This window comes from Bombina bombina, chromosome 1 (assembly GCF_027579735.1).
Source record: "Bombina bombina isolate aBomBom1 chromosome 1, aBomBom1.pri, whole genome shotgun sequence".
Classification (NCBI taxonomy): Eukaryota; Metazoa; Chordata; class Amphibia; order Anura; family Bombinatoridae; genus Bombina; species Bombina bombina.
The window spans coordinates 736,330,891-736,346,324 of NC_069499.1; the positions used below are offsets into that span (position 1 = coordinate 736,330,891).

The 15,434-nt window shown below is 40.9% G+C and overlaps 1 protein-coding gene across 3 annotated transcripts in view; it reads left to right on the top strand.

Annotated features, from left to right (window-relative positions):
- DOCK11 (dedicator of cytokinesis 11) overlaps nucleotides 1-15,434 on the top strand; it is a 923,283-nt gene that overhangs the window by 305,899 nt on the left and 601,950 nt on the right. For all 3 annotated transcript variants that reach the window (XM_053699249.1, XM_053699251.1, XM_053699250.1), the window contains exon 23: nucleotides 12,159-12,248. In XM_053699249.1, the coding sequence (XP_053555224.1) occupies nucleotides 12,159-12,248 (90 nt within the window). The remainder of the gene's footprint in view (nucleotides 1-12,158; nucleotides 12,249-15,434) is intronic.

Consider the following 15,434-nt stretch of genomic DNA (forward strand, 5'->3'; position numbering starts at 1 on the left):
TTCTCAGGACTTGTTTTTGGTCTCTGTGAGCTTGACTTGGTTCTGGAGTTTTTTTCCTTATTTTATTTGGAACTTGTTGTACCCTATTTAGGGTCTTCCGGGTATCCTTGTCTGGGTTCTCTGTGTTCTCTTCCTTTGGGGAGTTTACGGTAGTTGATCCTCTCTCTCGTAAGGGGTGTGTTGTGCGGGACAGACTACTGGGCGATGGTGTCTCCCGGAAGCGTGTTGGCTTAGTCGAGTATAGTTTTTGCAGTCTCTAGCAAGGCTTGTGAACTTCTGTGGGTCAGTGTCATTGTCAAAGTTTTCTCGGCTTCGGACGAAGCAGGTTTTTTGCAGGGTAGGGGTTTCAGGCTTGGTGCCCTCAGAATGGGCCACCTTTTGTACCCTCCCGTTTTAGCATTCAGTGTCCTCTATAGCTTGGGTATTGTTTTCCCAAAAGTAATAAATGCAGCTGTGGACTCTTTCCATTTATGAAGAAAAACATAAATTATGCTTACCTGATCATTTTCTTCAGATGGAAAGAGTCCACAGCTCCCCACCCATATTTTTTATGTGGGGCGTCTGTTTTTTTGTTTTTTTTTTGTTCTTCTGGCACCTTTTCACCCTGATATTTCTTCTACTGTTCCTTGTTCCTCTGCAGAATGACTGGGGGATGAGGGAAGTGCGAGGAGTATTTAAGCCTTTGTCTGTGGTGTCTTTGCCTCCTCTTGGTGGCCAGGTTCTGAATTCCCAAAAGTAATGAATGCAGTTGTGGACTCTTTCCATCTGAAAAAAAGAAAATTATCAGGTAAGCATAACTTATGTTTTTATTTTGGGGGGGATTTTTTATTTTTATATGGGTATTAGTTTAGGTTTAATTTTTTTATTTTGGATAGCTTTGTTTATTTTTTTTCTGTAATTTTTTATTTTTTATTTTTTGTAACTTTAGCTTATGGGTTTGTATTTTTTAAACATAGACTGCCCTCTGGGCAGGCTTATCGTCTAGTATTAATATAACAGTGTTGGTTTTGCAAAACTGGGGAATGGGTATCAAAGGAATTATCTATCTTTTTAAACAATTCAAATGTTGGTGTAGACTGTCCCTTTTAGCTGCTATATTGTTAATAATAGAGAGTCACTCACAACGTGCAGATGTGAAAAGAGGAGATACACATCTTTTCTCTTGCAAGGTGTATCCAGTCCATGGATTCATCCTTTACTTGTGGGATATTCTCATTCCCTACAGGAAGTAGCAAAGAGAGCACACAGCAAAGCTGTCCATATAGCTCCCCCTCTAGCTCCACCCCCCAGTCATTCTCTTTGCTGGCTCTAAGCACTAGGCTCTCTCTCGGGAGTGTAAAGTGAATGTGGTGTTAGAATTGTAGTTTTATTATCTTCAATCAAAAGTTTGTTATTTTAAATGGTACCGGTTTGTACTATTTACTCTCTAGCAGAAAAGTGATGAAGATTTCTGCTGAGAGGAAAATGATTTTAGCATGTTGTAACTAAAATCCACTGCTGTTCCCACACAGGACTGAGGAGTACCAGAAAACTTCAGTTGGGGGGAACAGTTTGCAGGGTGATCTGCAGTAAGGTATGTTCAGTCATTTATTTCTAGACAAGACTGAGATAATGCTAGAAGGGACTGACAATATCCCCATGAGGGGAGGGTAAGCTATGTTCACAGACTTAGTAAGGAATTGAATGCTTACATAATAGGGCTAATATACTGGTTGACACTTATTCAGGGCAATCGATTGTTTGGCTAAGGAAAAATCGTTTTGCAAGGCACTTTTAAAGCCCTTTTGGGTTTTTTTCTGGGGTTATTACCACATGGCTGTTTTTTAGTCACTTAGGAGTGATTTACTAGGCCTCACAGCTCCGGAGTAGAGTGGGAGGGGCCTAATTGCCTCAGATGCACAGTTAGAATTGCAGAGAAGTTCATGCTGTTTCACATGGAGGGTCCTGCTGATGTTTGAGATGTTTGAGGGCCTAAAAGAAGCTATGAGTAAGAGAGACTAGGCCGCTGCAGAGCGTGACGTAGAGGGGAGAGTCCTATTGCTGCCAAGCCGATAGGGTATGTTGGTCACAGCCCTGTGAGGTGCAAATCAAACGTGGCTAAGCGCAAGCCGCAAAAAATGTATAAGAACAAGGAGAAAATGCAGCACTCGGGGGACACCAACTTGATATTAAAAGGCAAAACTTTATTCCATAGTTTAAAAATACAGGTAGGATCAGGGAATTAACCCCTTACGCGTTTCGTGCTCCGCCTGAGCACTTAGTCATAGGGATGGCTAAGTGCTCAGGCGGAGCACGAAACGCGTAAGGGGTTAATTCCCTGATCCTACCTGTATTTTTAAACTATGGAATAAAGTTTTGCCTTTTAATATCAAGTTGGTGTCCCCCGAGTGCTGCATTTTCTCCTTGTTCTAAAAGAAGCTATATTCCCCCAAATCTGATCCCTAAGGGAAGGTAGGGCCACAGCAAGGCTGTGGGAAGGTGCTGTAGTGATTTAACCAGGTGTTGGCTTTAGGCTGCTCCGGTTTGGGCATTAAGGGGTTAATCATTTTGAAACTTGGGGTGCAATCTTATTAAGGCTTTAGCTACATACTGTGAAAATTTCAGAAAGATTGCTGCATTTTTCACTGTTTTGTAAAATTGTGTGCTCTTTTTATCTCTTAAAGACACAGTAATGTTTTTTTCAAACTGTGTTTTTTATTTGATTAAAGTGATTCCAAGCCTGTTTGTGTACTCTACTGGTCTGTTAAACATGTCTGACACTAAGGAAAATCCTTGTTCAATGTGTTTAGAAGCCATGGTGGAACCCCCTCTCAGAATGTGTCCCACTTGTACTGATATGTATATACACTTTAAAGATCATATTGTTGCACTTAAGAATGTGGCCCAAGATGATTCTCAGACTGAAGGTAACGAGGGTAGCCCGTCTGCCTCTCCCCAAGTGTCACAACCAGTCACGCCCACGCAAGCGACGCCTAGTACCTCTAGTGCGTCTAACCCTTTTACATTACAAGACTTAGCGGCAGTCATGGATAATTCTCTTACAGCCTTCTTATCTAAACTGCCCATGTTACCTGCAAAGCATGATAGCTCCGTTTTTAGAACAGATTATGAGCATTCTGACGCTTTGGTAGCCGTATCCGATATACCCTCACAACGCTCTGAAGTGGGAGCGAGGGATTTGATGTCTGAGGGAGAAGTCTCTGATTCAGGAAGGGTTCCTCCCCAGACAGATTCAGATACATTGGCTTTTAAATTTAAACTAGAACACCTCCGTGTTTTACTTAGGGAGGTATTAGCTACTCTGGATGACTGTGACCCTTTGGTGATCCCAGAGAAATTGTGTAAAATGGACAAGTACCTAGAGGTCCCTGTTTACACTGATGCGTTTCCGGCCCCTAAGAGGATTGCGGATATCGTTACTAGGGAGTGGGATAGGCCAGGTGTCCCTTTTGTCCCCCCTCCTGTTTTTAAGAAAATGTTCCCCATATCTGACCCCATGCGGGACTCGTGGCAGACGGTCCCTAAGGTGGAGGGGGCTGTTTCTACACTAGCTAAACGCACAACCATACCAATTGAAGACAGTTGTGCTTTTAAAGACCCTATGGATAAAAAAATTAGAGGGTTTACTTAAGAAAATTTTTGTTCAACAAGGTTTTCTTCTCCAACCTATTGCCTGCATTATTCCTGTAACTACTGCAGCTGCTTTCTGGTTTGAGGCGCTGGAAGACTCGCTCCAGATGGAGACCTCATATGAGGAAATTATGGATAGAATTAAGGCTCTAAAGCTAGCTAATTCTTTTATCACTGACGCCGCTTTCCAAATAGCTAAGGCCTAGATTTGGAGTTTGGCGGTAGATGGGCTGTTAACGCTACGCGGGCTTTTTTCTGGCCGCACCATAAAATTAACTCTGGTATCGAGAGTTCAAAAAAATGCTGCGTTAGGCTCCAAAAAAGGAGCGTAGAGCATTTTTACCGCAAATGCAACTCTCGATACCAGAGTTGCTTACGGACGCGGCCAGCCTCAAAAACGTGCTCGTGCACGATTCCCCCATAGGAAACAATGGGGCTGTTTGAGCTGAAAAAAAACCTAACACCTGCAAAAAAGCAGCGTTCAGCTCCTAACGCAGCCCCATTGTTTCCTATGGAGAAACACTTCCTACGTCTGCACCTAACACTCTAACATGTACCCCGAGTCTAAACACCCCTAACCTTACACTTATTAACCCCTAATCTGCCGCCCCCGCTATCGCTGACCCCTGCATATTATTATTAACCCCTAATCTTCCGCTCCGTACACCGCCGCAACCTACGTTATCCCTATGTACCCCTAATCTGCTGCCCCTAACACCGGCGACCCCTATATTATATTTATTAACCCCTAATCTGCCCCCCACAATGTCGCCTCCACTTGCCTACACTTATTAACCCCTAATCTGCCGAGCGGACCTGAGCGCTACTATAATAAAGTTATTAACCCCTAACCCGCCTCACTAACCCTATAATAAATAGTATTAACCCCTAATCTGCCCTCCCTAACATCGCCGACACCTAACTTCAATTATTAACCCCTAATCTGACGACCGGAGCTCATCGCTACTATAATAAATGGATTAACCCCTAAAGCTAAATCTAACCCAAACACTAACACCCCCCTAAGTTAAATATAATTTACATCTAACGAAATTAATTAACTCTTATTAAATAAATTATTCCTATTTAAAGCTAAATACTTACCTGTAAAATAAACCCTAATATAGCTACAATATAAATTATAATTACATTGTAGCTATTTTAGGATTAATATTTATTTTACAGGCAACTTTGTAATTATTTTAACCAGGTACAATAGCTATTAAATAGTTAAGAACTATTTAATAGTTACCTAGTTAAAATAATAACAAAATTACCTGTAAAATAAATCCTAACCTAAGTTATAATTAAACCTAACACTACCCTATCAATAAATTAATTAAATAAAATACCTACAATTACCTACAATAAAACCTAACACTACACTATCAATAAATAAATTAAATACAATTTCTACAAATAACTACAATTACATAAACTAACTAAAGTACAAAAAATAAAAAAGAACTAAGTTACAAAAAATAAAAAAATATTTACAAACATAAGAAAAAATATTACAACAATTTTAAACTAATTACACCTACTCTAAGCCCCCTAATAAAATAACAAAGACCCCCAAAATAAAAAATAACCTACCCTATTCTAAATTAATAAATGTAAAAGCTCTTTTACCTTACCAGCCCTGAACAGGGCCCTTTGCGGGGCATGCCCCAAGAAGTTCAGCTCTTTTGCCTGTAAAATAAAACATACAATACCCCCCCCCAACATTACAACCCACCACCCACATACCCCTAATCTAACCCAAACCCCCCTTAAATAAACCTAACACTAAGCCCCTGAAGATCTTCCTACCTTGTCTTCACCATCCAGGTATCACCGATCCGTCCTGGCATCCGGTGCTGAAGAGGTCCAGAAGAGGCTCCAAAGTCTTCCTCCTATCCGGCAAGAAGAGGACATCCGGACCGGCAAACATCTTCTCCAAGCGGCATCTTCGATCTTCTTCCATCCGGTGCGGAGCGGGTCCATCTTGAATCAGCCGACGCGGATCCATCCTCTTCTTCCGGCGTCTCCCGACGAATGACAGTTCCTTTAAGAGACGTCATCCAAGATGGCGTCCCTCGAATTCCGATTGGCTGATAGGATTCTATCAGCCAATCGGAATTAAGGTAGGAATTTTCTGATTGGCTGATGGAATCAGCCAATCAGAATCAAGTTCAATCCGATTGGCTGATCCAATCAGCCAATCAGATTGAGCTCGCATTCTATTGGCTGATCGGAACAGCCAATAGAATGCGAGCTCAATCTGATTGGCTGATTGGATCAGCCAATCGGATTGAACTTGATTCTGATTGGCTGATTCCATCAGCCAATCAGAATATTCCTACCTTAATTCCGATTGGCTGATAGAATCCTATCAGCCAATCGGAATTCGAGGGACGCCATCTTGGATGACGTCTCTTAAAGGAACCGTCATTCGTCGGGAGACGCCGGAAGAAGAGGATGGATCCGCGTCGGCTGATTCAAGATGGACCCGCTCCGCACCGGATGGAAGAAGATCGAAGATGCCACTTGGAGAAGATGTTTGCCGGTCCGGATGTCCTCTTCTTGCCGGATAGGAGGAAGACTTTGGAGCCTCTTCTGGACCTCTTCAGCACCGGATGCCAGGACGGATCGGTGATACCTGGATGGTGAAGACAAGGTAGGAAGATCTTCAGGGGCTTAGTGTTAGGTTTATTTAAGGGGGGTTTGGGTTAGATTAGGGGTATGTGGGTGGTGGGTTGTAATGTTGGGGGGGGTATTGTATGTTTTTTTTTACAGGCAAAAGAGCTGAACTTCTTGGGGCATGCCCCGCAAAGGGCCCTGTTCAGGGCTGGTAAGGTAAAAGAGCTTTTACATTTATTAATTTAGAATAGGGTAGGTTATTTTTTATTTTGGGGGTCTTTGTTATTTTATTAGGGGGCTTAGAGTAGGTGTAATTAGTTTAAAATTGTTGTAATATTTTTCTCATGTTTGTAAATATTTTTTTATTTTTTGTAACTTAGTTATTTTTTATTTTTTGTACTTTAGTTAGTTTATGTAATTGTAGTTATTTGTAGAAATTGTATTTAATTTATTTATTGATAGTGTAGTGTTAGATTAATTGTAGGTAATTGTAGGTATTTTATTTAATTCATTTATTGATAGGGTAGTGTTAGGTTTAATTATAACTTAGGTTAGGATTTATTTTACAGGTAATTTTGTTATTATTTTAACTAGGTAACTATTAAATAGTTCTTAACTATTTAATAGCTATTGTACCTGGTTAAAATAATTACAAAGTTGCCTGTAAAATAAATATTAATCCTAAAATAGCTACAATATAATTATAATTTATATTGTAGCTATATTAGGGTTTATTTTACAGGTAAGTATTTAGCTTTAAATAGGAATAATTTATTTAATAAGAGTTAATTAATTTCGTTAGATGTAAATTATATTTAAGTTAGGGGGGTGTTAGTGTTAGGGTTAGACTTAGCTTTAGGGGTTAATACATTTATTATAGTAGCGATGAGCTCCGGTCGTCAGATTAGGGGTTAATAATTGAAGTTAGGTGTCGGCGATGTTAGGGAGGGCAGATTAGGGGTTAATACTATTTATGATAGGGTTAGTGAGGCGGATTAGGGGTTAATAACTTTATTATAGTAGCGCTCAGGTCCGCTCGGCAGATTAGGGGTTAATAAGTGTAGTTAGGTGTCGGCGACGTTGAGGGGGGCAGATTAGGGGTTAATAAATATAATATAGGGGTCGGCGGTGTTAGGGGCAGCAGATTAGGGGTACATAAGGATAACGTAGGTGGCGGCGCTTTGCGGTCGGCAGATTAGGGGTTAATTATTATAAGTAGCTTGCGGCGACGTTGTGGGGGGCAGGTTAGGGGTTAATAAATATAATACAGGGGTCGGCGGGGTTAGGGGCAGCAGATTAGGGGTACATAAGTATAACGTAGGTGGCGGTCGGCAGATTAGGGGTTAAAAAAATTTAATCGAGTTGCGGCGATGTGGGGGGACCTCAGTTTAGGGGTACATAGGTAGTTTATGGGTGTTAGTGTACTTTAGAGCACAGTAGTTAAGAGCTTTATGAACCGGCGTTAGCCCAGAAAGCTCTTAACTCCTGCTATTTTCCTGCGGCTGGAGTTTTGTCGTTAGAGCTCTAACGCTCACTTCAGAAACGACTCTAAATACCGGCGTTAGGAAGATCCCATTGAAAAGATAGGATACGCAATTGACGTAAGGGGATCTGCGGTATGGAAAAGTCGCGGCTGAAAAGTGAGCGTTAGACCCTTTAATCACTGACTCCAAATACCGGCGGTAGCCTAAAACCAACGTTAGGAGCCTCTAACGCTGGTTTTCACGGCTAACGCCAAACTCCAAATCTAGGCCTAAGTTAGCGGCGAAAAATTCAGGTTTCGCCATTTTGGCGCGCAGGGCGCTATGGCTAAAGTCCTGTTCGGCCGATGTGTCGTCTAAATCCAAGCTTTTGAACATTCCTTTCAAAGGGAAGACCCTATTCTGGCCTGAATTGAAAGAGATTATTTCAGATATCACCGGGGGAAAAGGCCATGCTCTCCCTCAGGACAAAGCCTTTAAAACAAAGAGCAAAGCTAATTTTCGTTCCTTTCGCAATTTCAGGAACGGCCCCGCTTCATCCTCTCCGGCTGCAAAGCAAGAGGGTAACGCTTCACAGCCCAAGGCAAACTGGAAACCTTACCAGGGCTGGAATAAGGGTAAACAGGCCAAAAAGCCTGCAGCTGCCACCAAGACAGCATGAAGGGGTAGCCCCCGATCCGGGACCGGATCTAGTAGGGGGCAGACTCTCTCTCTTCGCTCAGGCCTGGGCAAGAGATGTACACGATCCTTGGGCATTAGAGATTGTAGCCCAGGGATAGCTTCTAGAATTCAAGGACTCTCCTCCTAAGGGAAGGTTCCACATTTCTCGTCTGTCTACAGATCAGACAAAGAAAGAGGCGTTTTTATGCTGTGTAGAAGATCTACATACAATGGGAGTGATCCACCCAGTTCCAATTGCAGAACAAGGACTGGGGTTTTACTCAAACCTGTTTGGGGTTCCCAAAAAAAGAAGGAACTTTCAGACCAAGCCTGGATCTCAAAATTCTAAACAAATTCTTCAGAGTCCCATCATTCAAGATGGAGACCATTCGGACAATCTTACCTATGATCCAGGAGGGTCAATATATGAATACAGTGGATCTAAAGGATGCTTATCTGCACATTCCTATGCACAAAGATCATCACCAGTTTCTCAGGTTCGCCTTTCTGGACAAGCATTTTCAGTTTGTGGCTCTTCCTTTTGGGTTGGCCACTGCTCCCAGAATTTTCACAAAGGTGCTAGGGTCCCTCCTGGCGTTCTAAGACCGCGGGGCATAGCAGTGGCGCCTTACCTAGACGACATCTTAATTCAGGCGTCAACTTTCCAAAGAACCAAGTCTCACACGGAGATTGTATTGGCCTTTCTGAGGTCTCACGGGTGGAAGGTGAACATCAAAAAGAGTTCTCTCTCCCCCCTCACAAGAGTTCCATTCCTAGGAACCCTGATAGACTCGGTAGAAATAAAAATATTTCTGACGGAGGTCAGAAAGCTAAAACTCTTAACTACTTGCTGAGCTCTTTATTCCATTCCTCGGCCATCTGTGGCTCAGTGCATGGAGACAATCGGACTAATGGTTGCGGCAATGGACATAGTCCCTTTTGCTCGGATACACCTCACACCACTGCAACTATGCATGCTCAAACAGTGGAATGGGGATTATGCAGATTTGTCTCCTCAAATTCAGTTGGACCAGGAGACCAGAGATTCTCTTCTCTGGTGGTTGTCTCAGGATCACCTGTCTCAAGGAATATGTTTCCGCAGGCCAGAGTGGATCATCGTAACGACCGACGCCAGTCTGTTAGGCTGGGGTGCGGTCTGGGACTCCCTGAAAGCTCAGGGCTTATGGTCTCGGGAAGAAACTCTTCTCCTGATAAACATTCTGGAACTGAGGGCGATATTCAATGCTCTTCAGGCATGGCCTCAAATAGCGGCGGCCAAATTCATCAGATTTCAGTTGGACAACATCACGACTGTAGCTTACGTCAATCATCAGGGGGGAACAAAGAGTTCCCTAGCGATGACGGAAGTAACCAAAATAATCAGGTGGGCGGAGGATCACTCCTGCCATCTCTCAGCAATTCACATCCCAGGAGTAGACAACTGGGAGGCGGATTTTCTAAGTCGTCAGACTTTTCACCCGGGGGAGTGGGAACTCCACCCGGAGGTATTTGCCCAGCTGACTCAGCTATGGGGCACCCCAGAGTTTGATCTGATGGCGTCCCGTCAGAACACCAAACTTCCTCTCTACGAGTCCAGGTCCCAGGATCCCAAGGCGGTATTGATAGATGCTCTAGCAGCGCCTTGGTCCTTCAATCTGGCTTATGTTTTTCCACCGTTTCCTCTCCTCCCGCGTCTGGTTGCCAGAATCAAGCAGGAGAAGGTTTCGGTGATTCTGATAGCGCCTGCGTGGCCATGCAGGACTTGGTATGCAGACCTAGTGGACATGTCATCTGTCCCACCATGGACACTGCCAATGAGGCAGGATCTTCTAATACAGGGTCCGTTCAAGCATCCAAATTTAGTTTCTCTGACTGCTTGGCGATTGAACGCTTAATTCTATCAAAGGAAAATCTACCATAAGATATGGCGGAAATATCTTTGTTGGTGTGAATCCAAGGGTTACTCATGGAGTAAGATTAGGATTCCCAGGATATTGTCCTTTCTCCAAGAAGGACTGGAGAAAGGATTGTCAGCTAGTTCCTTAAAAGGACAAATATCTGCTTTGTCTATCCTGTTACACAAGCGTCTGGCAGAGGTACCAGACGTTCAAGCGTTTGCTCAGGCTTTAGTCAGAATCAAGCCTGTCTATAAACCTGTGGCTCCGCCATGGAGTTTGAATCTAGTTCTTTCAGTTCTTCAAGGGGTTCCGTTTGAACCTTTACATTCCATAGACATTAAGTTGTTATCTTGGAAAGTTTTGTTTTTGATAGCTATCTCTTCTGCTCGAAGAGTTTCAGAATTGTCTGCCTTACAGTGTGATTCACCTTACCTGGTGTTCCACGCAGATAAGGTAGTTTTGCGTACCAAGCCTGGTTTTCTTCCTTAAGTTGTTTCTAACAAGAATATTAACCAGGAAATAGTTGTTCCTTCTCTGTGTCCTAATCCATCTTCGAAGAAGGAACGTCTATTACACAATCTTGATGTAGTTCGTGCTTTAAAGTTCTATTTACAAGCAACTAAGGATTTCAGACAAACATCTTCCTTGTTTGTTATCTATTCTGGTAAGAGGAGAGGTCAGTAAGCGACTGCTACTTCTCTTTCCTTTTGGCTGAAAAGCATCATCCGTTTGGCCTATGAGACTACTGGCCAGCAGCCTCCTGAAAGAATTACTGCTCATTCTACCAGAGCAGTGGCTTCCACATGGGCTTTCAAAAATGAGGCTTCTGTTGAACAGATTTGTAAGGCAGCGACTTGGTCTTCACTGCATACTTTTGCCAAATTTTACAAATTCGATACTTTTGCTTCTTCGGAGGCTATTTTTGGGAGAAAGGTTTTGCAAGCAGTGGTGCCTTCCCTTTAAGGTACCTGTCTTGTTCCCTCCCTTCATCCGTGTCCTAAAGCTTTGGTATTGGTATTCCACAAGTAAGGATGAATCCGTGGACTGGATACACCTTGCAAGAGAAAACAGAATTTATGCTTACCTGATAAATTACTTTCTCTTGCGGTGTATCCAGTCCACGGCCCGCCCTGGCATTTAAGTCAGGTAAAAAATTTTTTGTTTAAACTACAGTCACCACTGCACCCTATGGTTTCTCCTTTTTCTTCCTAACCTTTGGTCGAATGACTGGGGGGTGAAGCTAGAGGGGGAGCTATATGGACAGCTTTGCTGTGTGCTCTCTTTGCTACTTCCTGTAGGGAATGAGAATATCCCACAAGTAAAGGATGAATCCGTGGACTGGATACACCGCAAGAGAAAGTAATTTATCAGGTAAACATAAATTCTGTTTTTGAATTGCTCGATTCTGGAGTTTTTCTCATTTGAGACTCTTACCTCATTTTTTTTCTGTTTTTCTAGTTTAGCCTAGACCCCATTAGTGACAATAAAGATTTTTTTAACAATATAAAACAACATAGACCTCTTTATTTTTCACTGCAATGTCCTTATAAAGGTTTCACATGGTTTAAAAAGCCAGAAGTGTCGCATGCATTTAAAAAGTATGTCAGTGGTGTTCCAAATTTAAATTATGTTCCACAATTTTGAGTATCATGGTTCTTTATTTTCTTATTGAAAAATACCTCAATAATCGGTAACGCTAGCTTAGCATATGAAAAGCAATGTTTGTTCCTCCATGGTGTTTTTTTCACAGTGTCCCTGCCCAGCATTTGTGTTAATGCACTACAGTACTGCAAGTTCTACCTTTCATTGTTCCTTTTGTACATAAACTTAAAGTATAAAATATTTTTTTCCTCCTGTTTTTATACAGGATTTGCATCTATACAATTTCTTTGAATACTGCCAAAAAATGCAGTCTGGATCCAAAGATGTTCCAGGGGATCTTGTCAAATACTTAAAGGTACAGTAAAAAATTGCATTTTTAGCTGTTCTCAAATATTTCGTACTCTATTTCATAGTTTTCTCTTTTAAAGGGACATAACTAAAATTTCTAATGGTGCTATTTGGCCAAAGAATAGTGTTTATTAAAACATTTACTATTTATTTAAAAATACATATTTGTATCTTGGTAGTGGCCTGTAATCTGGCCTGTAGTTTTGGGCAACTTTATTCAATATTCCAAGTGTAAAAGTAATTACTGTGAACATAAGCACCCTTAAACGCCATATGAGACATGTTGTATACGCCATACACTTGCTTTGGTGATGTTTACAGTGCATATGCACCAGTTCAATGGGCATTTTTATCAAGCTCTGTAACAGAAGTTTTGAAGCAGTGGTCGGCATTTATCGATGTGTGGCGGACATGATACGCTACTACTTCATATCATGTCCGCTCGCACATCGATAAATAGGCCCCCATATCTCTGAATGCTCTTAAGATCAAGTGCATTATACTTCCTTAGCAACCAACGTTATTTTGTGCTTTGGTACCCTTTAAGAATGGGTAGAACAGGTACTAAAATAAAACAAAGAGGTATTTCTATGATAACATTTTAAGAAACATTATACTGGGGACAAAAAGACACATTTATTATCTGTGTTATATACCCCATTTATTGAGTTAAATATTTCAAACCTACTTCTCTCCATATATTCACTATGCTGGTGTAATCCATTAGTGCTATGTGTTTCTAATTACTTAAAGGGACAGTCAAGTCCAAAAAAAACCTTCATGATTTTAATAGGGCATGTCATTTTAAACAACTCCTCAATTTAATTTTATCACCAAGTTTACTTTGTTCTTTTGGTATTCTTAGTTGAAAGCTAAACCTAGTAGGTTCATATGCTAATTTCTTAGACCTTGAAGACTAACTCTAATCTGAATGCATTTTGACCACTAGAGGCATTAGTTCATGTGTTTCATATAGATAACATTGAGCTCATGCACTTGAAGTGACCTAGGAGTGAACACTGATTGGCTTAAATGCTAGTCTGTCAAAAGAACTGAAATAAGGGGGCAGTCAGCAGAAGGTAATCACAAAAGTAAAATGTGTATTATTATAACAGTGTTGGTTATGCAAATCTTGGGAATGGGTAATAAAGGGATTATCTATATTTTTAAACCACACAAATTCTGGTGTTGACTGTCCCTTTCTAAACAAAATACAGGTACAATTAGCAAAGCAATCTTCAGTTTTGATTTACTTTTAAACAGAACAGGAGATGTTCTGTTTAAAATTGTTTTGTTTTAGCATTGTAATGGTTTTAAAAGTCCAACTAGAATGATCAAATTTATTTTAGAAATGTTGAAACTTGAAATATTCAACTGTGAAATATTCAAATGTTCAAATATTCAACTGTGAAATATTCAAATGTTCAAATATTCAAATGTGAATGTGTCAATTTTATACAACCAGCCTGACTTTGAAAAAAAGTATTAAAATTTTTACAATATTATATTGTTTAAAAGTTTACTTTTTAAAGAGATCCAAACTATTTAACCCTTTAACACCAGCCACTAGAGTTGAAATAGTGTGATATATTCACAAAAGGATATAGCAGCACACAGCTATAACTTCTTCAAGTTTATTTAAAACATGGAAACAATTTAAAAAACACTCCTCTTGCAAGAGGTAAGGCTTACGCCTTCATCATAGACCTGAAACGAGACCGCTCTATCACTGCATGCCTCAGGGTTCGTTGCTGCTTTAATGGGGTTAAAGAGACCCACTCTTCAACCAAAAGTGTACACAAGACAATATAAAAACATAACTTATATCTGAAACCAATCACATATTTCACTATATGGCCAAAAATATGTTGTCACCCCGACTAATTATTGAGTTCAGGGGTTTCAGCCACACTCATTGCTAACAGGTGCATAAAATCCAGCACATAGCCATAAGATCTCCATAGATCTTGACTAGCCTACTAGATCTGCCCGGGTTAACTGTAAGTGCAGTTATTGTGAAGTGGAAGCATCTAGGAACAACAACAGCCCAGCCATGAAATTTAAGACCATATAAACACATAGAGCTGGGCTACCGAGAGCTGAAGCTCATAGTGCATAAAAATGGTATATCATCTGTTGCCTCACTCACTACAGAGTTTCAATTTGCCTCTGGAAGTAACATCAGCACAAGAACTGTACTTCAGGAGCTTCATGAAATGGGTTTCCATGTCCAAGAAGCTGTACACAAGCCTCACATCAACATACGCAATGCTAAGCATCAGCTGGAGTGGTGTAAAGCACACTGACACTGTACTCTGGAGCAATGGGAACATTCTCTGGAGTGATGAATCACTCTTTACTATCTGGTAGTCTGATGGAAGAATCCAGTAGCTGCAAATTGCTTGTAGTTAAAGTGAATATAAATTTAGATGATAAAGTGCCCGGTTTTTAAAAATCCGATTAAAAACAGGGACACTTTAATCCATCAAAATTTACATTTCACTCGTGTTGTGAAAATACTTACCTTTTAATCTTGACAGCCGATCCAGCGATTCCCCCGGTCGTCGCAAGCCTCTTCATACGTCAGAAATGAATCAGTGTCTGATTCAACGCTGTGATTGGAGTAAGCCGGATTCTTCATTTTAGACCCGGGAAGAGACTTTGCAACGGGCGGGGGAAGCGATGCAGCGGCTGTCAAGATTAAAGGTAAGTATTTTCACAACACGAGTGAAATGTAAATTTGATGAATTAAAGTGCCCCTGTTTTTAATCAGATTTTTACAAACAGGGCACTTTATCATCTAAATTTACATTCACTTTAACCTTCTGAGGAATGAACCCTGGTCTCCAGATTCAAAACCTATAGTCTTACTGCTGTGGACTCAATATAAGATGAAATTTGTATCTTATAGTTGCAACTTGCTTGTAGTTAACTTCAGAGAGAAAGACAACCAATAGTGCAACTCAGTTTCAAATAGAGCACAAATTAAAAACTTTTGCTAAAACACATTCACGTGAGCTTGCAATACACTAGTTTAAAGGGAAACTAAACCCAATATTTTTCTTTCATGCTTCAGATAGAGCATGCAATTTTACGTAACTTTCTAATTTACTCCTATTATCAATTTTCTTAGTTTTCTTGGTATCTTTATTTGAAAAGTAGGAATCTAAGCTAAGGCGCCGGCTCATTTTTG